At 41.2% G+C, this 22,562-nt stretch overlaps 1 protein-coding gene across 1 annotated transcript in view; it reads left to right on the top strand.

The window, feature by feature from the left end:
* The window catches only part of NUFIP1 (nuclear FMR1 interacting protein 1), a 34,610-nt gene that overhangs the window by 4,054 nt on the left and 7,994 nt on the right, over positions 1 to 22,562 (top strand). The window contains exons 3-7 of the mRNA XM_054014291.1: positions 401 to 505; positions 3,200 to 3,262; positions 3,610 to 3,686; positions 16,302 to 16,394; positions 20,489 to 20,754. Of these exons, the coding sequence (XP_053870266.1) occupies positions 401 to 505; positions 3,200 to 3,262; positions 3,610 to 3,686; positions 16,302 to 16,394; positions 20,489 to 20,754 (604 nt within the window). The remainder of the gene's footprint in view (positions 1 to 400; positions 506 to 3,199; positions 3,263 to 3,609; positions 3,687 to 16,301; positions 16,395 to 20,488; positions 20,755 to 22,562) is intronic.

Genomic DNA, 22,562 nt, shown 5'->3' with positions numbered 1-22,562 from the left:
CAGGTTAAGAACCACTGCACTAAATTGATCTGCATTTTAATTTGATTTTAGGTTCTTAAACCTTTTAAAAACTTTGTTTACTTTACATACAACAATAGTTTACTTATATAATATAGACTTATAGAGACAGATCTTCTAAAAACATTAAAATGTATTACTGGCACGCGAAACCTTAAATTAGAGTGAATAAATGAAGACTTGGCACACCACTTCTGAAAGGTTGAAGGTTGCCGTCCCCAGGTCTAGATTATGTATCAAATGTTTTGACTATTGAAACACCAACTAAAATAATTTTAATGTCTTCATGTAAGCATGTTCCGGCATATTGGTTTCTATTTAAAATAAAGTGTAACTTCATTTTTTGAAGAAATGAAGATAACAGTGTCACTCTTTTTAACAGAACAAAAGGAAAAAAGAACCAGTTTTCTCTCATTATTGTGATACTTGTGATCGTGGCTATAAAAACCAAGAAAAGTATGATGAACATGTTGCACAGCACACACAGGTTAGTTTAAATGTGCGGGAAAGTTTGTCTTATAAAGCAGCTTATTTTTACAATTTACAGTCATACCATTTTGGCCTGTGATTTCATAAGCTAAGCAGGTTTTGGTCCCAGTCAGTGCTTGAATGGGAGATCACCAACGGAAAATCATGTGCTACAGGAGGTGGTAGGTGGCACTTTCTCTGGAGTCATCTCCTTCACTGACTCCAAATAGTGCAAGGCGTAGGCGCCGACTCCGTGGGTGCTCCGGGGCTGGAGCACCCATGGAAAAAAATTAGTGGGTGCTTAGCACCCACTGGGGAGATCAGCTCTTGGTAACTGCCAATCAGCTATTTAGCATGCGCAGTAGCCCTTATCAGCTCTTTGGCTGGCTGCAGCCAATCAGCTGTTTGGCGGGAAGTCTCCACCTATCAGCTGTTTCCCCTGCAGCTGGTGAAGCTCCCAGCAGGCTCCCACCTCCCACTGCAGGCAGATGTGAGTCCTTTTAATTTTCAGGGAAGAGGGAGCTGGGCTAGGAGGGACAAGCAGCCAGGGCACGGCAGCTTCTGGGCTAGCTGCGGAGGGGTGGGCAGCATCTCGGCAGGGGGCTGGAGGGAGACGGGCAGGCAGCTTCTTGGCTAGCCCCAGGGGGCTACTGGGAGGAGTACAGGCTGGGGGGTTTCTCGTGGACTGAGCCAGCTATTCTCAGCCCACCCCGGTGTCTCCCCCAGGACCTGTGCCCCTCCCTGCAGCCAGGAGAAACCAGCTGCGGACCCCCTTAGTGCTGGGCAGGGGGAACAAACCAAAGGGCATGGCTCCTTGAAGAAAAATTTGCCCTTGTGCGTGCTCTCATCCCTGGCAAAATAATGCTTGCCCAGCTCAAAGCTGTCCCTCCTCGCCCAGATCAAGCCTGCCTGAGGGGCTTTTCCTCCCAGAGATAAATTTCATCTCTCTCTCCCCTCCCTCTCCCCCCCCCATCAGCGTCCCCTCCTCCCCATGTCAGAAAGGATTGATTCCCCCCCCTCCCCCCCCGCAGCTCCCAGGGAATCCCTTCCATTGCATCCACCCCCCTGTATCAGCTTCAACTCAGGAGACGCTGCCTTGCTTCTCCCTGGGAACACCTGAGCTCGTCTTGCTTCAGGACTGCTGCAGCCTGGTGGCGGAAGCAACCCCCCTCCACTCCCCCACCTTTGACCATGGTCCCACCAGGGGCTCCCCTCCCACAAAAGTTACATAGTGTGTGAGGGAGTCAGGAGCGAGCTTCAAAGCAGGGGTGGGCTGCAGCCCTGAGGAATGAGAGGAGCTGGAGCGACACAGCAGCCATACAGCAGGATAAATGAATGGGCCATTTCTATGTTGGGCTGTTGAATTAAATTCCTCTCTGTCTCAGGGCGGCCAGTTTCCCCCCAACCCCACCCTCTGCAGCCAGTGCAGAGACAGAACTGCTTTGAGTGCGTGGGTGGGAGCGAGCGCTAAAGAGAGCCGCTGGGAGGTGGGGAGCAGAGAGAGAGAGATGGGAAAAGGGACACAGGTGGAGAGCAAGAACTGGGAAACATCAGGAAGGGGAGATACCAATGATAGACACACTTTCAATAACTAGAATGAAAGTGTATAAATATGCTGAAAATAGCCTCCCCTCAAAACTGGCAGAGCACCCCTCCAGCACACGCACTTTGCCATTAAGGCAGGAGAGGGCAGAAAGGAGTGAGCGGCAGGCGGGAGGCATTTAGGGGAGGGGGTTGGCAAGAAGGAGGTGTTCAGGGGGGTTTACGGGGATGGGGCTGGAAGAGGTGGAGTGGGGCGGGGCCTTGGCGAAGGGGGCGGAGCCAGGATGGGGCACCCACCAGCAAAACCAAAAGTCAGCATCTATGGTGCAAGGAGTCACTGTGTTGTTGCGGGTGTTCTTTTTTGATTACGATGTAAAATGGAGGCCCTAAATGAGTACATAGGTTCTGTTTGTACTTATAGGCGTTGGGGTGCTGGTCATGTAGGTCTTTGATTCATAATGGTCAATGTAAAATTGGTAATCAGTAGTTGAAATTATCTGTGATTTGTGAAAAGTCATACAATTTTGCGTGAATTACTGAAGTCTTTGGGGATGACACTGCTAGAGGGATTTGCCTTGTTTTGGCCACCGATAGGTATCCAGTACAGCATGAACCTAAGATGTGTTGACAATGTGCTTGTGCTGTTTGCATCCAATTTGAAATGCTGACGGTCTCCTGCCCTAGAACAAGGATGACTACAGTGTGTGTATTTTGGCAAGTCCTCCATGATGGGTCTAAGACTAATTCTTGGATGCCAGCTGCTCCAATTCCTGCATGAAATGATGGAAGATCTTCACTGTTATAAACTGTTGAGTGCATTCTGAATCCTAAGATGTCATCATAAATGAGTACTGTGGAGAATAAATATTGTAAAACATAGTGAACATAATGTATTACTCTTAGGCCACTGAGTAACTGAATGTCTTTTTTTTTTTAATTTAATTGTTAATGCTGTAGTACTGGTACTTAGCCTTTTACATCTTCAGAGCTCTGTGCGAGTAACTGAGACTATGTTGGCAGTTATTTTGTTTCACCATTCAAGAAAGTGATCTAATATGCAGTGGTATGCAATGTAATTAAAAATAAGTGGGCTACATCTTGACTCTTTTTGTGTGCATAATTCCATTCAAATAGTGTTGGAGTATATATTTTTTTCTTTCTTCTCTTGCAGTGTGCAGAACCTGGTTGCGGTTTCAGTGCACATGAGAAGTTGGTTCAGATTCACTGGAAGAATGTAGGTACCCCAAACTGCTTCAAAAATTGAGTCCATGAAAATTGTAGAATTGATTATTAGCTTCTCCTCTGGCTGTCTTTATGCATTTTTATATTTCTCTAGAATGACAAATTCCAGTCTCAGCCTTAAAACCGACCCTCAATCCCAAATTAAACATGAAAAGCATGTAAAAGACAACATAATAGAAATGAAAATCACCATGTATCATTTTTAGTCTTCTCATTTTCTATATGCTACACCCAACTTCATCAATGTCTGGGTTTTTAAAGTTGCAGAATTTTGTGTAATTGCATAAAGGGAATATTCAGTCACTTTTTGTAATGCTTCTGAAAACTTGTCCTCCCTAGATGCATGCTCCTGGTGCTAAAAGAATACAGTTAGATACTCCAGAGGAGATTGCTAAATGGAGAGAGGAAAGAAAAAGGTGAGTAAGCTCAGAGACTGTATAGTTTAAGTTGTAAGAGGCTTTCAATTCCAAAACTTCTCATCACTCCCATGCACTTTTCCCTTGGGGTTCCTAGCCCTTAACTTAATGATTTTTTTAATGCTTGGGGGGGAAAAGGATTCAAACTCTTAAGTTACGCCAGCAAGAAAAATATATGCCTCAATCTTTAAGATGCATTATTTTGTCTTTAGATAACTCATACTGTTTTACATGTCATGTTTAAAGCTCAGATTCCTGAAATGAGGAATGTGTGCTGGATGAAGTTGGAAATAGTTGGGTCTGAAATAATGAAGATGTGAACATCTGAAAATGGTGTACTCATCACCTCTATAGTACACTTCATTGGGTGCAGACTTCCAGAAATTGACAAGTAATTTCTGTAGACTTTAAATTTGTACCTAACTTTTTTTCTAACCTGTATCTCTTGATTATCATGCAGCAAGCTCTGCTAATTCATAAACAGGGACGTGCGCAGGAATTTAAATTTGACCACTTTTGGAAGGCCACGTTAAACACACACAAATGAAAGGTTCACGCGCTCTCCTTCCCTCTTCCCCTCCCCTCCCCCCTATTTCTCTGGACGCCTCTGGTGGGGATGCCCAGCAGCGAGGAGGCAGTGGCTCCCCCTGGCAGCAGCACTCTCTGTGTCCCTGCAGCCTGGGGATGGAGGAAGCAGCAGGGCGGCTGGCTGCAGGCTGATGCAGGGACACATGGAGATTTTTGAGGGGGGGTGGGGTGAGGAGGGTGTACCCTTGCTTGCTCCCCCCCCCCTTTGTGTATGTCCCTGTTCATAAAGAGCATTTATTCAAGGATGAGTGCTGCTCGGTACCTCTTTTTACTACAAAAACCTTTTCCCGTTTGTAATAGTGTAAAGCACTTTAAATCAAAAGGTATAGGAGATTAAACTGATTAAGCTTATTCTGTGGTTAATGCACTTATAAGAATGACCACTTTCTCATCTGTGAAATGGAGATAATGCCTACACTCACAGATAAGCTGAAAGAAAAACAGCTGGATATTTGAAGATAGACACTGTACTGGTCTGGACTTGATCCTACTGAATTTTCAAAGATAAGCAGGTTGCACCGGATTAATAGTTCAGGTTGTCACAGATGTTCTAGATTTTGTTTCTCCGGCTGCAATTGTGGGTTATGAACATTTTTATATTTATATAGGTGTGTAATGTCTCTCTTTCCCTTTTATTTTATTCATTATTTATATATATCAGAGAGAGAAAATTAGTGGTAATGCTTTATAGCACTATATTAGAGAGGTGGGTTTTATTACTGGATGTCTCTTTGTAATGGCTTCAGAAACAAAACTGGCTCCAGCTTGCAGTCATATTGCAATAGACTATGATGTTACTAGATTGCATAAGAATAGGCCTGGCCATTGCTTGGATGGGAGATACCCCAGAGAGTCCCTGGAAGACCTCTCTTGGCACGTAACTGTAGCTCTTTCATGTTCTACAGAACATCTTGTGTGTCCAGAACTGCTTCTCCACTTCCTACTCTGTAATATTCACACCTGAGGACTTTTTTTTATTCAGATTTACTGACATAAAAACCCTGCAGTAAAACAAAGGAAGCATGAACAGACTTTCTGTGAGGAATGGGTCAGTGGATTTGGTGTAGGATGAAAAAAGTACTATGGAACTGGGGAAATAAAGTGGGCATTGGGATACTGGGCTGGGAACTGGTGGGTAGGCTGGCTGGGAGGTGCAGGGAAGCCCACTGCTCTGACCCTGTGCCTTCTTTTCTCCCACATGGCTCTCTGATTTCTCCTTCTGGAGACATACTAAGAATTGCTTGCACACTCTCTCTTAATAAACCTGCCACGGTCCATCAGTTTGGGACTCACCCCTAGAGAATCAAAAGAGGTTTGCCAGATGGAGGAGATCTTCCCTTCTCTATGGTAGATCTACAAGCTCTACTTGTCAGGATACCGCCTTCAACCCTCCCTCTCCCACCATATCTCAGTCATAACAGTGGCAAGGAGGGGGCAGGGAGAGAGGGAGGCCCAGTGACAAGTTTGTCTGACAAAGGGGACTGAGTATCTCTGCTACAAATAGAGATTTTCCTAGAAAAATTGCTATGGCCTGACAGACTTTGGCAGGTAAGATGATGGGAAGTCATGCTGTCACCCCACTAGCTCCCGAGCCCATGCCCGTCTGTCCCCCCCCACTAGTCATTCTGAACCCCAGTCTGTGACTCCCCTGCAGCTGTGTGTGCTCCGCCCTGTCCTAACCTGACTCCTCAGGCAGGATGCTGTGATGGACTCTACTCCTGGGGGAATTCAGCAGCACTGGGCATAGAAATTTTTATTTTCCTGCATAAAAAACATTTTGCCCACCAGAGGCTGTGATGCTAGAACATGAATGCAGCTGCTTGTTCTGGTGCAACAGCAGCTTCTGGTGGGCAAAAAGTGGAACTGCAGCACTGCTTAGGGAAATGTTTTTTGTGCATGAAAATATAATATGCGAGACAGATGCGGATGCGCAGAATTCCCCAAGGAGTAATGGTTAATGGGGGAAAAAACAAGCTTGATTTCTGTCTGATAACTTCAGTGACTATTAGCTGCTGTAGGTACCAAAGCTTCCTCTTTATCCTAAAGCAATTCAAAAGGAATTTCTTGGCCCACTTTCATGTTACCTGGAATTTGGTGTCATAGCAAACTGGCTTTCTTTTTCAGCAAAGCTTCTAGAACCCCCTCCTCCCCACATTATGTAAATACAATGTGTTGCAGAGTTCATTAAATAAAAATATCTTTAAATCTAACCTATGATATCTGTAACCCATGACTGATTTTTGTGGCACTAGGATAGCTCCAAGTAAAAGTCTAGTATTTTAGGGTAGTTGAAAATTAATAGTGGATTTTTCACATGCAACTCCTTTCATCACTTGGATACAAAAAGTCTCCTTTTTGGGCTATATCTGTGGGCAAATTTCCAACTTGTGCTGATGTCAGATCAGTTTGCTTGTACAGCAAGACTCCCGTTTTGTTTGTAGTCATACTTTATCTTCTCTAACATTGCCCTTAGGAAGGTCAGATAGCAAAACACGAAGTGTTAACATCTATAGTAAGAAGTAAATTGAAACATTCATTTATGTAATGGGTTTTAAGCTGTTCAGACATGAAGACATGGCTACTGTTTGGTCTACACTTAAAAATGCTGTTCGGTTTTTTTTGTTTAGGATTTTATTACAAAATACTTGTAGCACATGAGATGCATTTTGTACATCAGACTAAGTACCTCTACATCGGTTCAGAAATTAAAGACTGTTTAATTTTCAGTAAAAGAACAGGAAGTTAACTTACAAGGTTCTATCTTGCTGATGACTGGAGCATGACTAACAGAATGCCCAAGTAAATATTTAATGGTTCTAAATAATACAGTAGAACTTTACTAGTCTGCACCTTAGATTTGGTTTTGAAACTGGTCATCCTGAGAACCAACTTTAAGGTCTTCTGTACATTGAAGTAGCGACTGCTGAGTTTGTCCTGTTTCGGGAGAAAACTACAGGTCGTGTGCTCAATGTGTGGTGATCTCCTTAGATCTTCTGTGGTATTTTAAAAAAAAAAAGAAAGGAAAAATAGTTATAGCAGTGATTATTACTTTATTGTATTCCCTTAGAATGAGAGCTTCTCTTTTCCGGCTTCTGAAGTTGGAGATGGAAGTGTAACAGTTAGTCTTTCAGATTGTAAACTATTTGAGGCAGGGACTGTCACTATGTTTGTACAATGCTAGGCATAATGGGGCCCTTACCTGGTTGGCTTATAGGTGTTATTGCAGCATTAAGGTTGTCCTTTTTTCTCTTGTGCTTTACCTTTCAAAAAACAAGTTAAAATAGATTTTTTTCATGAAGTAGTAGTTAATAAATTCTGTGAAAGGGATATTAAGCCTCGTTGTAGAGATTAAGACAATCTCTTACTATTAGAGATTAGGATGAGATCTAATGTGTGTGGGGGTGTGTGTGTGTGGGCAGATTATCACACCTCTGCCTACTGCTTAGTGCTTACTTACACCTTTCCTTGAAGCATCTGGTGCTGGCCACTGGAGATGGGATACTGGTCTAAATAGACCTCAGGTTTGATTTTGTATGGCACTTTCTATGTTTCTAAACAGCCCTCTGTTGGGGTATGCAGGTAAGCCAAACACCTGTTGCCCGGCCCTCAATTTGCATGGTCTAGCTGGCTGCCTAGTCACTGGAAAAGTTCTAGGTTTATGTGTGTATAAACATTCTGTACTAGACACTAACAGATGGGGAAAATAGTATGAACTGGATTGAGTAAGGGCATTGGCAAATTTGTAGGTACCTTGCAAAAACTATTCACTTTTTATAAAGTAAAACTGTATGATTTCCTTGTTGAATTTGAGTTGACTATAAAGGTGTCTACAGTTAATTCTAAGTAAACTTTTACTGATGAAATATTTTATACCTGAATTGTGTAAGGACTCAAATTTTTCTACTCAGTATGTGAGTGCAGATACTCTTAATGTCAAATTGCAAGTAAGTTACTGTAGAAACTTGGTATAAAATTGCCTGAGAAAAATACTTGGAAATGGGCTTGTTGCTGAGCTATAATGAATAGGAATAATAAGGCTGTGTAACTCAGAACTTGTTCTAAAACAAGTCCACTAGGTGGTGTAGTTCTGTGGTTTATTTCAGTGCTTTCATTGCCTGTGTGGGCATCTTATTTATAATAAATAGGTGCAACAAAATGACTACCTCGGTGGCTTCTGATACTCGTTTTATAAAATGAGGATGCTCTATTAATACCTGAAAAACTGTAGCTTTTGTGAAGCAGTAATTGGGCCTCCAGTAAAGTAACAATTTAGAACTGAAGCTGTGCTGTTGAGTCACAGTAATGAAAAGGGAGCACCAGAGGGAATCTGAGCTGTTATACAGTCTGGGTTTGTGATATTAGAAAAACAATTTTCTTCTTTCTGAAAGTTCCTGTGGTTACTCAGGAGAGATTTTTTTTTTTTTTTTTAAGGTAATCATTGGTGAGCTCATAAATAGACAACAGTTGTATTCATTTCTGTGTTAAGACTCTTAAGGGATCTTTTTAATTCCTCTTCTGTTGCTAGTTTTTTCAACTATGAATAGTTACTTTGTAGGATCAGAATATTTTATTTTTTATATTAGTTGCTCCATCTTCCAAGAATGTGTGTTCTACTAAAACCTGTTAGTGAGAATGCGCCTACACCAAGGATGCATACCCACCTGCTATAGGAAAACTGACACTTTCGACTCTTCTTAGCCTGCCCAAACAGAACTTTTTAAATCTAGGAAATGTCACTTTAATTGTGGTGGTGACTATGGACTTTGCACTTGCTGTTTCATTGAAAGTCCTGAGGCTGTTTGGGTAGTCTTGGGGCCTGATAAGCCCCTCCTCAGCCTCAGAAACCTAAAGTTAGGCAGGTGTGGTGAGGTGCTTTTTGGGGCCTCTGTGCTCAAAGGCAACGCAGGCAGCCAATAGAGGGCTCTGATGTCGACTTTATTGATAAAGTAGTAAATCTCATTTGTGTATTTCCCTCCAGCATGTGGAAAAGTCTCTTGACTTGTTGTTTTGGCAGTTGTATGCAGGGAGAGAGGCAGGGTAATAAGAATTATTCACCATGAATATGTTTGCCTTCCTTACTATCTCAGAGTGCATTGTTCTCATCTTGCTTCCTTGATATAGTACTCCTGGGGGAATTCTGCGCCACTGCACATGTGCAGAATTCATATCCCCCTACAGATTTCTTTGCTTCCCTGCAGAAAATACAGGGGAAGCAAAGGGAATTTTAGTGGGGAGGGCAATGCACCTAGTTTGGGGGAGGAAGTGGAGGAGCCTTGCCCCCCCAAACAGGTGAAGCGTTGGGGGGGGCACACTGCCATCCCCCGATTTCTGAGACTGCTGGCTCTGAAGCTTGATGCTGTCTCCTGGGTCGTAGTGGTGTTTGAGCTCCCCTTCTGTGTGCTGGGAGCCATCTTGTTTTCTGTACAACGGTGCGTGCTTGTGGTGGAGCAGGGCAAGGAAATGGGGCAGAGGAAATGGGGGAAGGGTGGTGGGGTGGGATAGGGCAGGGGACAGTGGGGAGAGGAAGGGGGAGGGAATGAGGAGGAGGCAGTGGGGAAGAGAATGGGATAGGGGAATAGGGAGGGGAAGCAGAAGCCTGGCATCCCCTCACAGCAACTGGGGCTCCCCCATTAAGCAGGCCCATTGACCCCCCCCATGAACCTCACCCCCCTGCATCTGGACCATACCTGGACCTCCACCCCACTGAACCCAATCTTCCCACACCCAGATCCCCTCACTGAGCTCCAACCATCCCCTTGCAGCGTCCCATTGCCCCTGCACCAAGGACCCCCCCCCATGAACCCCTGTGCTTCCTTATTTCCCCCACACCTTGGACTCCCCCCACTCAGTTGCCTGCACCCAGATTGCCCCACACAGAACCCTCTCACACCACACTAAGCCCCTCCACACTTGGATCCTGGTGGGCTGAGTCCCTGCGCACCCTTGTGCTGCATCAGGGTCGGGTGCAGCCTCACCGCCAAATCCCTGTCCCAGGAGCAAGGACTGCAGAGTGATCTCCCACCTCTGTGCAGCGAGCAGCTTGCCCCCCCCCCACTCCCCCTCCCCCCGCCATGCTGGAGCCTACACATTTATTTATTGACAAATAAAATTTGCAGAATTTTAAAATACTGTGTGCAGAATTTTTATTTTTTTGGGCAGTATTTTCCTCTAGAGTAATATGGGAATTACTCCTTCATAATGAAACCTGTGTATTCCATTGGTTCATAAAGAATCGAACTATCCTTTCTCTAGCCATCTCTTCTTGGGGAAAGATTGTGAAGGTTATAGCAAAGCAACTCTGGAGTAATCTGAAATTCTTACATTTCCCTTTCAGTTGGACTTCAGACCTAGGTATAGTAGAATGTGCATTGGCTGATCATCTCCTTCTGATTTTGTTTGTTTTTCCTTGCTCTACTTTTTCTCCCAGCCCATTTTGCCATGTTTCTAGCTGTTCAGGTTAGGGACTGTCTTCTACATTTCTTTGTGGTGCACACTTGGGTGCTCCGTGAATGAGTATTAATGCTGACCAAAAGTTCGTTAGTTTGTCTGGTTTCAGAGTAGCAGCCGTGTTACTCTGTATCCGCAAAAAGAACAGGAGTACTTGTGGCACCTTAGAGACTAACAAGTTTATTAGTTTGTCTGTGGTCTTTTACCTACAGTAAACTCTACTGCTAGAGTGGTCCTGTTTCCTCTCTGCTGGTGCAGCCACACCAGGACAAGAAGTGTTTTCTTATCCCCTGTTTGCTAACGTGATAAAAGTCTACCAAAGATGAGGCAGTTAGTATTTTTAATGTGTTAACAGGTTGAAGTACGGGGAGTGTACGGCATGCCACAACTTGCTAACCTGCTAGCACATGTTAGAATCATAGAAGATTAGGGTTGGAAGAGATCTCAGGAGGTCATCTAGTCCAACCCCCTGCTCAAAGCAGGACCAACCCCAACTAAATCATCCCAGCTTTGTCAGGCCCCACGGGGTCTTAAAAACCTCTAAGGATGGAGATTCCACCACCTCCTTAGGTAACCCATTCCAGTGCTTCACCACCCTCCTAGTGAAATAGTTTTTCCTAATATCCAATCTAGACTGAGGCCTCCCCCACTGCAACTTGAGACCATTGATTTTATTTTAATTAAATACTTCAATTAACAAAAAAATCTGTATTTAATATTGACAGCCTATGTAAAGGCCTAAGCTAATCTATTAATTTTGTTTAAATAATTTTAAAAAGTACTATTAAGCAGTGTGTGTTTGCTGTTAAAGTTTTAAAGAAAGCCAAAGCACTGAACGTATGGAAATCACTGGCTAAGCAGTACCCAGAGTTCGTTAAAGGGCTAAACCAGCTTTTAACAGCAATAGTCACTTCTGCAGGTGCAGAGAGAATATTTTCTTTAGTTTATTCAACTAGTTCAATTTAATGATTAGTTCTTTCAAAGTTAAGAAACTAATTGGGAGTTGAAAAAGCAGGGAAGCTTGTTTCCTTTTTCCGGTCTATGAATGAAAATGATGTGTGAGAGGTTGAGATCTGCTAGTTTTGAAACCTTGAAGGACCTGGTGACCAGAAACAATAGTTAAATTCACTAACTACAGTTTTTTGTTTAATCAGTTAATTCTAAATGCAAAACAATTTTTCTTTAATTTTTTTTATGAATCCAGTACATTTAAGATTGTTTTTCATTAAACTATTTTAAAATGCTGTTTTTGTGGGGGTTTTTCAATTGGATTTAAATTTACAATCACAAGTAAAAATTAATCTAGGAAGTAAGAAATGGATCATTCGCCATTTTCTACATAATGTAAAAGGAAAAAATTAAGAATCTGAACAAATGTCCGTAAGCTACATAATTGCTTAAAAATGTATGTAGGTATGGTGTTTCCTCTTTTTGTTAGTAAAAAGCACCAAATTTAGTGCAAAGGCTATATATACACCTCTACCTCAATATAACGCTGTCCTCGGGAGCCAAAAAATCTTACCGCGTTTTAGGTGAAACCGCATTATATTGAACTTGCTTTGATCCACCGGAGTGCGCAGCCTCTCTTCTCTTCTCTTCTCTTCTCCCCTCCCCCCCCCCCCCCCGAGCATTTTGCTTTACCACGTTATATCTGAATTCGCATTATATCAGCCCATCTTTAGAAAAAGGGGTAAAAAGTACAAATGCAAAACAAGATTAAAATCAATTATTTAAATCAAGGCTTCCTGCTTGCAGATTTAAATAATGATTAAAATCAGTGATTTCAATTGCTTTGATTTAAATCAATCTACCGAGACCAGTTCTTTTCCAAGTGATGGACAGGGTATTTTTAGGCGCTTAGATACTGGAATGTGCTTTTTCTCCACTGCTTGGACAGAGCCTGTACCAGACCTTTTTAAGGCCCTTCCTTGTTTTTTGAGTCTCTCTCTTTGACTGGTGATTAGTTGGGGCGGGGGGAGAATGCCCTTGTCCTACTACCCTTTGAAAAAGAGGCAAAAACTGTTTTGTTTTTTGCCCTGAGAAATGTTAACAATCTGTAAATCAAAAACAAGTTCATCTTGGGAAAAGAGAAGAGATGCCTCTATAGTGCAGATACTCTCTCTGCTTAGAGGAGTGTTTCTCCCCGCCCCCCTCCCCAACTACTCTTTTCTTGACTTGATAGGGCATTTATGCTTATACAGGAAGCAGTCTTCCTTAACTTGAACTTCTTTACAAGATTCTTTTTAGGTGAAAAATCTGAAGAACTTACCCAAATTGAGGTGTTGTCAGAGGAGGTTTTCGAACAAATTGATAAATTTAAACAGTAATACATCACCAGGATCTGAGTGTATTTACCCAAGAGTTCTAATGGAACTAAGATATGAAATTGCAGCACTACTAAGTATGATATGTAACCTGTCGCTTAAATTAGCCTCTGTACCAGATGACTGGTGGATAGCTAAGGTAACACCAGATTTTTTTGGTATTTTTTAAAGGCTCCATAGGCAATCCTGGCAATTACAGGCTGGTAAGCCTACCTTCAGTACCAGGCAAATGGGATGAAACTATAGGAAAGAACACATTTATCAGACACACAGATGAACACAATATGTTGGTGAAGAGTCAGCATAGCTTTCATAATGGGAAATCATGCCTCACTAATTCATTAGAATTTTTTGTTTCAACAAACATGTGGACAAGGGTGATCCAGTGGATATAGTATACTTCGATTTTTCTGAAAGCTTTTCACAAGGTTTCACACCAAAGGCTTGTAAGCAAAGTAAGGAGTCATGGGATAAGAGGAAAGATCCTCTCATGGTTCATTAACTGTTTAAAAGATCGGAAAGAATCTTGGTCAGTTTTCACACTGAAGAGGGGTAAATAGTGGGGTTCCCCAAGGATCTGTATTGGGACCAGTTCTGTTCAACATATTCATAAATGATCTGGAAAAGTGGGTAAACAAGTGAGGTGGCTATGTTTGTAGATGATACAAAATTATGCAAGATAGTTAAGTCCAAAGCTGATTGTAAGGCATTAGAGGGATTTCACAAAACTGGGTGACAGGGCAACAAAATGGCAGATGAAATTCAGTATTGATAAATGCAAAGTAATGCACGTTGGAAAGCATTATCCCAACTATACGTACAAAATAATGGGGTCTAAATTAGCTGTTACCACTCAAGAGAGATCTTGGAGTGAGTTAGTTAGTTCTCTGAAAAATCTGCTCAATGTGCAGTAGCAGTCAAAAAAGCCAACAGTGTTAGGAACCATTAGGAAAGGGATAGAAAATAAGACAGAAAATATAATGCCACTATATAAATCCATGGTATGCTCACACTTCGAATACTGAACGCAGTTCCGGTCTACTCATCTCAAAAAAACAATATATTAGAATTGGAAAAAATACAAAGAAGGGCTACAAAAATTATTACGAGTATTGAACGTGTGAGGAGAGATTGAAAAGACTGGGGCTGTTCAGCTGCTAAAACAGACTAAAGGGGGGATATGATAGAGGTCTATAAAATCATGACTGGTGTGGAGAAAGTGAATAGGAAAGTGTTATTTATCGCATCACATAACACAAGGACCAGACATTGCCCAATGAAATGGATAGGCAGCAGGTTTAAAACAAACAAAAAAGGAAATTTTACTTCACCCAGCGCACAGTCAACCTGTGGAATTTGTTGCAGGGGGTGCTGTAAAGGACAAAAGTATAACTGGGTTAAAAAAAGAACTAGGTAAGTTTACAGATGATAGGTTCACCAGGGACTATTAGCCAAGATGGTCAGGGACACAACCCCATGCTCTGGATATCCCAACACCTCTGACTGCTAGAAGCTGTGACTGGATGATAGGGGATGGATTATTCAATAAATTGTCCTGTTCTGTTCACTCCCTCTGAAGCATCTGGCACCAGCCACTTTTGGAAGACACAATGTTGGGCTAGATGGCCCATTGGTTTGACTCAGTATGGCCGTGCTCATGTTCTTAAGATCTCTGCCAGAAAGATTTGTTTTTCTGTAGTTTGGGTACTTTGTGGACAAGCTTGGGCACTGAAGCTTTCAGAATCTGTATGGCATGTTCAAAAGTTTAAGCTTTCCCAGAAATGTGCCCCAGCACTGACGTGGAAAGATTGTCTCTGTAAGCGTGTAGTTATCTATGCTTTTTCATTTCTTGATCTCTCTGCCAACAAAGAAGCTAAGTGTGACTGTAGTTTTTGAAATGTGGGCACCTTCCCACTAGGGTCTGGACTGATGTTGCCTACTTTGCATATAGGCTACTGAATAGCCATCATATTGTGACTTCTGGTGACTAGCAATCTAGGCTGCACTTGAATTGGTGACCTGAAGGTAACAGGCTTCATATCCTATTACCAGTCAATACTTTGAAAGATTTTTTTAAAAATCATCTCTTCATAATAAAATAAATGGCACAGTGAATGTGTTTTGAATGGCTCATCAATCTAGCAAAGGTATAACAAGGTCCAATGGCTGGAAGTTGAAGCTAGACAAATTCAAATTCAGACTGACAATAAGGTGTACGTGAGTTGAGGGTAATTAACACTGGAACAACTTACCAAGGATTTTGGTGGATTTTCCAACACTGGCAACTTTTAAATCAAGACTCGATGCTTCTCTGAAAGAAAGTTTCTAGTTCAAAGATGGATTATTTGGGGGAGTGTTATAGAGGAAATTAGACTAGATGATGACAGTGGTCCCTTTTGGCCTTGGAATCTATGAAAAAATGAATCTAAGCGTGATCTGTGAAAACCTCCTAATACCAGAGTTTCTGTTCAAGACAGATGTTTCAGAAACCACTTCTGCTTTTTCCATCCTTGTCCTTCAGCTTGTCTTGCATCAGTGTGACTTTTTAGCACTTAACTTCTGCTGTTATAAAATAAAAGGAGTTGAGTGTGACAAGACTAAATATTTAGGTCTGAAGACTGTTTTTGATAATATGTATAGCTGTTCTAGGCTTCTCACTCTTCCATCTTAATAGACTTATAAAATGTTAATGACCTGAATTACTCTCCTAAAGAACAGAATAGAATTAGATTATTATGTATAGCCTTTTGCTGTCTCAAAGTGCTTGACAGAGCAATGACATCTAGATACTGAAAGTGTTGTGGCTGAATATGCATCCAGAGACTGTTTTTGTGATACACTTTTGTTTTTTATTTCATCTCAAAACCCCACGTCAATGAGACTGATAAGCAGAAACTCTTTCACATGGAGGATGAGACTATCTTGCTAAACATATATTGTACCTTTAAGACAGTTAAAACTAGATTGGATGAAACACTTAAAATAAAAAATTGTAGGGCATAATCATATGCTATCATAGAGGGCGTGTGTGTAAAAAGCTTCTGCACTTCAAGGTCCATCTGCACCTACATATGTAGGAGTAGAGGTATATGTATTATTCTTACCAATCCCTGCTTCAGGAGGAAACAATTTGATTTTAATATTTCATTTTTGTGTGTGTGCAACTAAATCTTTCCTGTGCTGTTCATAATGCAAATATGGGTTAGAGCAGGGGTGTGTAAAACATTTTAAAAACATATATATTTATTTGCTCTAGAAACTTTCCTACGTTGGCAAACATTGAAAAGAAGAAAGCATTACAGATAGAAAAAGAGGAGAGAGGAGAAGTGCTGACAACTACACAGTTTGGGTAAGCATTTTCTGACAATTTTGTTCACTCTAGTAGTTAGTCCAAAAATACTATCTTTGATTCTTTTTACCTATTATGCAAATACTTGTAACTTTCACTGTACACTTATATAAACTGAGTGGACTTGTATCCTTCATTTAACCCACCAACATGTTACAAATTTAATACGTTGTTCACAGTATTCTACAGTCGATTGTAGTGAGTCTGATCTGGTTGAAACAATACGTTGGCAACTTTGATGTGCTCGCAGAGTTCCACTCTGGCTTGTTTAAGAAAACCAAATTGCAGAATAGCCATTAGGCTAAAGTACTAGACGCTGAGTCTTTGAAAGAGGAGTTGCATTGTGTGACTTTGCCGCCTGCCTGAATCTGACCGGTCTAATTCACTACCCCCTTGCAAAAAAGAGAGGGGGAAAAAAACAAAAACAAAAAAAGTGAGTTGGTTTATGATTCTAGATTATATTTCTCTTCCCCTCCCTCCACCACTCCCCTTCATTTTTTCAAATGGTGGGGTCAGAGCAATAATAACAAACTTAAGAAGGAATTATATATCTGAGTTTCTAAGCTATCTAATTGTCACTGTAAACTGCTTTGGTAGCTGAAAGTACCTTCAGTACTCTTATTTTCATCTCTTCCACCCTGCCTCATCTTGATTTCTCCTCTGGGGCTCTTTTTTTGTTCCTCTTGGATTTTATTTGTTCACTCCCCTCATGTACTCTGATCTATTTTTTCCCCCCTCCATATCTCCATATGTGTGGCCTCTGCTCCTTTCCTCCCCCCACCCCACCTTTTTGCATACTGTCTGCCTCATGTTGAGCTTCATCAGTGGCTTTACTTGAATACTGCTGTAGGGAGGGATTTTTTTTTAAAGGTGTTCTAATCTCCCAAACCTCCAGGGTCTGGTTTAGTGGACCAGAGGATCTGAGTGGGGGCTGCAAGAATGTTCCCAGCTTGTTATGTCAGACTCCTTCCTGCCTCTTTGTGGACCTTTCTTTCTGCTGTGGGAAAGTGGGCTTGGGCCTTGAAGTTGTCTACACTTAAAAAATCTTGCACCAGTGTAACTACATTGATTTGGTTATGTCAGTGCAAATCCCTCAGGCAGATGGGCTGCACAAATGCTAAGTGGATTTATACCAGTGTAACCTAATTTGGTAATGTCAACTGTTCTTAATACTCTTAATGTAGACCAGGGTCCGCAACCTTTCAGAAGTGTGCCGAGTCTTCATTTATTCACTCTAATTTAAGTTTTCGCATGCCAGTAATACATTTTAACATTTTTAGAAGGTCTCTTTCTGTAAGTCTATAATATATAACTAAACTATTGTTGTATGAAAGTAAATAAGTTTTTTTTTTTTTAAATGTTTAAGAAGCTTCATTTAAAATTAAATTAAAATGCAGAGCCCACTGGACCAGTGGCCAGGACCTGGGCGGTGTGAGTGCCACTGAAAATCGGCTCGCGTGCTGCCTTTGGCACGCATGCCATAGGTTGCCTACCCCGATGTAGACAAAGCTTCAGAAGCCACTCCCATCACTTATATCTCTGGTAGCATTTCAGATTGCCTTTACTCATCTCTTCTGGCCCATAGCAAAGCCCCCGGCTTTTAAAGAAATAAGATGGGATTCTCCTTGCGTGGGGAGGAGGGGTTTGCAGTTGCAGGGGCACTTCAACAAGTGCTTGATTCTCAGTACTGGTTGTGAATTTAAAGCATTGAATGCATGAAAGCTGACATTGAGATGCTCCTACTTGTTTAGTCACTAAAGTTAAAACTGAATCTGGCTTGTCAAAGTAACAAAATCAGTGGTATTTAATAATTTTTGTTTTAACGCATGTGGCTTCACTAGTGAGTTGTGACTCAGCACCAGCCCTTAGGTGTCACTCAGCAATTATACTTAAATCTTTCTTCTGGTCAGAAGAGTGAGCATAAATATGATACAAACAGGAAACCGTTTACTCTCTCTAAGTGATCTCTATAACCCTGGCATTTTTTAAAAGCCTCTTTCCTAACTGTTAGTACTATAAACTCAATCTGCTGCCCAAAAAGCTGTAATTTTTGGTATGAATGTCAACAATAAAAATCTGGAACTGGTGCTTAATCTTGCAAATTTACTGTTGTGTGAGACAGAAAAGAATTCAGCTTGCTCTCTGGAAGCTTTCCTATTGAGGCAAATAGATAAGTAAGATATTTCAAAAGCATTTAATACTTCTATACCACCCTTGAATTCTGGCCTTCTGAAGTACTTTACAAATGTTAATTCTCAACATCCTTATGGAGTAGATTAGAGCTATAGAAGGACTACTTCACCTGTCACTTAAATGTAGCTACCTGCAGGGTGGAATGTAGCAGCTGGTTAATACTGCACAGTTATGCTGTAATTCTGAACAGGAAGTGAAGAATGCATTTGCTAATAGAACCAGCAGAGGAGGGCAGAATGCAGTTTCCAAATTGGAATTTGACTGGGACATCCAATTCTGGTTCTTGAGAAGTGCCCTCGGTTTTTAGTGACCACAAGTGGTCAGGGCCTTGGTTTTATGTCTTGGTCAAAAGACAGCACCTCCAGCATCACAGCTTCCCTTAACCTGTGAAACATTGGTTAAGTATTGCTATTTATGTTAGAGGAGTGCCTAGACACCCCAAACTGAGTTCATGGCCCCATTCTGCTAGCCACTATACAGACATGTAGTGAGAGACAGTTCCTGCCCCAATGAGTTTGCAGTCTAAATAAAGGCAAAGTGTGGGAGAAAGTGTTATCTCCCTTTAGTGGATGGGGAACTGGTGCGCAAAGAAGTGAAATGACTTGTCTAAGGTCAAAGGACGAATGTGGCACAGCTGGAATTGAACTCAAATTGCCTTAATCAGCTGGTTTTAGGGAGAAATTTTTGCCCTTAGTATGGTATTTCAAAATTTATCAGGTATTAGAAAGGTTCCTCTAATGTGCTCTGTGTATTCAACTGTTGGAGCGATGGTAGTGAATAAAATAAACCATTTGGTCCACTCTGGTATGGGAATTCTTGTGTTAATATAATAGTCTGGAGGTGCTATTAAGCTCTTGTCAAAACGCTAAATAAATGATCACTTAGAAGACCCATTCTCAGCAGGCATGGATTAACACTTTTATAGGTGCTCTTCTCACTGTAACCGTGGTCTAAACACATTTCCAGCATTTCGCCATAATCTCAAATATGTAGATTGGAGGCTCATTTGTGATTTGTAGAATTAGCACGCTATAGCTCTATATTTAACTTACTTTTATTAAAAACACAGTTCCATGTTTCCCTGTTATAACTTGAAATATCCTGCTCTAAAGGAGGAAAATTGTTTTCCCCTTCCCTCACTAGCAGTCCATTCTACCTTTTTCTACCTCTGCACCCTTTCCCTTCCCCTACCCACGTGTGTAAGCAGTCATTGCAATTGGAGTGATAGATTGGTGTCTGAGGCTTCAGTATTCAGCAAAGTGCTGTAGCAGTATATGCTAAAATTAAGGTGACTTCAATAATAGGCATATGCTGATGAGAGATACTTTTCTTTCTGTTTTTCTGCCTTTGAATGGCCTTATTTCTCTGAATGAAGAGAATGTTGACTTGGTAATGTGAAGCGAAAAATCTAGGACTCTGTTTCAACCACTGTGTTGGGGATTAAGAAGCTTGCCTAGTTTTGTTCTTCTCTCACCAAGGTCATACCTTGTCCCACCCCATGATCGTGTGTGTCTCTCCATTTCTCTGTCTCGCTTTCTTTGTAATCTTTTTCCCCCCTCCCCCCCCCCCCATGTTTGTGTCTGGCATAGCTTCCTCTTTCTTCTGTCATGTCTCAGTTCATTGTGCCAATAGCCAAATGAGACTTATTAACCCCAAATAAAGCACTTGTAGATGGGTTTTCTAGTAAACTGCATTTGGCTACTAATATGCTGAAACTGGCAGATTAAAGTATTGAAGCAGGGCAGAGCAATGTAAGACAGGGAGAGCTGAAAAATGTTGTATTGAAGGATAAATATTCCTCTAATCTCTTGGCACAGGGTTTTTTAATTTTGTTTGGGGGGGGGGGGGGCTGTTTACTTTGTGTGGTGGTATTTAAGAATTTTACATTTTCTTTCCTCTAGCAAAATGAAGGGAATGTGGAAAGCTCCACAAGATGAAGAGACTTCTGGGTGGCAAGGAAGACAGAAGAAGAAGCAGAAGCGTCAGTTCTGGAAGAAGTGTAAGAAAGGTGATGGAGATGATGCATCTCCGCTGAAAGCTCAGAATTCAGCTGGTGGACCAGAAAATCATACGTTTGTTAAGGAACCTGAAAAAAAATCTGTTTCAGATGCACAGACCTATAGGAAGGATGTGGATCCACTTGGCATTCTGGCAAATAGTGATGCTGGTAAGATGAGGGAAGGAGCTTGGAGAAATCTTTTACTTTAGGGGGAATTAATGTTACGTAGGTAACAGCTTTTTAGGAGAGCTGGTGACTTGGAAAGAGCTTGTCTTTTCAAAGACTTTATACTTGGTTTGGAAGATGCCATTGACAAGTGCTCTGTCATACTTGACAACTCTTCTATCTGCCACTTAAAACATTGTTAGGACTTTCTTGCACTACGGCCAAGGCAGTTCAAAGGTTAGTAGGTCATAGATTTGTTGCTGCCAGCTTCACTGAAGACCCTTGTACCCAGATTTTCATTAGAATTTCCTTTTGAATGGAAATTCCTGCTAAGAACATAAAATGTTGATAGAAGAAACCTGAAACTTTTTCCTCCTGGTCAGCGATTAGGAAACCCTGCCAAGGAAAAGTTTGTGTACAGTATTACGTGTTCTACAATAAATAATTAAAGGGACAGTGTTAACTTAAATTTGGTCCAGAATTAACTGTTGTAAAAACAAACTTTGATTTAAAAACAAAGGACTAGAAATGTTTCCGCCCAAAAAAATTGCTTTAAAAAAAAAATGAAAGTCCCTTTATGCTTGAAACCAAATTCTGCTGTTCTGAGAATCTAAAAGTGAAACTGACTTCATTGTCTTAAGGTGAGTGAAATGTAAAAAGTAAAACAAAAATAGTGACAAATTGTTTTTTTAAATTTTCATGTTTAATAATCTAATATGAGGTTAATACATAGGCAATACAATTGTTACAAAATCCTGATTTCAGGTAGTGTTTCTTTAATTCTTGTAATTGAACCAGGCTTCCACAAAAACTTTTAACAGACACCTTTCTAATAATGATACTAATAGGGGGTTTTGCATGTCCCTCCCCTCCCCCCCAAATTTCCATGTAGGTTCCATGCAAAAGAACTGATATGTATTAGCCTTCTGGTTAAATGCCAGCATTTGAATATATCTGTGATGCCTCCAAAGGAAATGGTGCATCTTGGTACATATAGCTTTGCATCCCATTAAATCTATCTGTGATTAATTGTTTACTTTGGGTTGCTTTTTGTAGATTTTTCCCTTTTGCCCACTAGCAGCTATTCATAAGTCATTGGTCCATTTATCCTGTATCTTAGCTCCCTGGCATTCTGTGTTATCGTGAACAACTTGGATTATAAACTCTTTACTCACTCATGCATACAGATGGCGCTAAATACATATTTTTAAGTAATCAAGTTCTGCAAGATCTCATTGCCATAGTCCAGGGGTAGGCAACCTATGGCACGCGTGCCAGAGGCGGCACGTGAGCTGATTTTCAGTGGCACTCACACTGCCCGGGTCCTGGCCACCGGTCCGGGGGGTTCTGCATTATAATTTAATTTTAAATGAAGCTTCTTAAACTTTTAAAAACCTTATTTACTTTACATACAACAATAGTTTAGTTATATATTATAGACTTATAGAAAGAGACCTTCTAAAAACGTTAAAATGTATTACCGGCACGCGAAACCTTAAATTAGAATGAATAAATGAAGACTCGGCACACCACTTCTGAAAGGTTGCCGACCCCTGCCGTAGTCTTGTAAGCTTGATTTGAATGTCCCTTAAAGTGATTTCACAATGGGATCTCAAAATTTCTTCCCCTTGGAAATTCTAATTTTAAATGTAAATAATTCTCCCCCTGTAAAAGATTAATTTCTGCACATATTTATCACCCGACTACATCCGAGAAATCTAAACAAGTTTCTCCCTCTCTGTCTGCTATTTGCAATTAATAGCAAAGACTGTAATTAAATTCACTATATGAAGATGGAGCCAAAAGCCCAA

Source organism: Malaclemys terrapin, chromosome 1 (assembly GCF_027887155.1).
Source record: "Malaclemys terrapin pileata isolate rMalTer1 chromosome 1, rMalTer1.hap1, whole genome shotgun sequence".
In the NCBI taxonomy this organism is placed as follows: domain Eukaryota; kingdom Metazoa; phylum Chordata; order Testudines; family Emydidae; genus Malaclemys; species Malaclemys terrapin.
The sequence above is the reverse complement of the archived record's forward strand: the minus strand, read 5'-3'. Positions and strand labels throughout refer to the sequence as shown.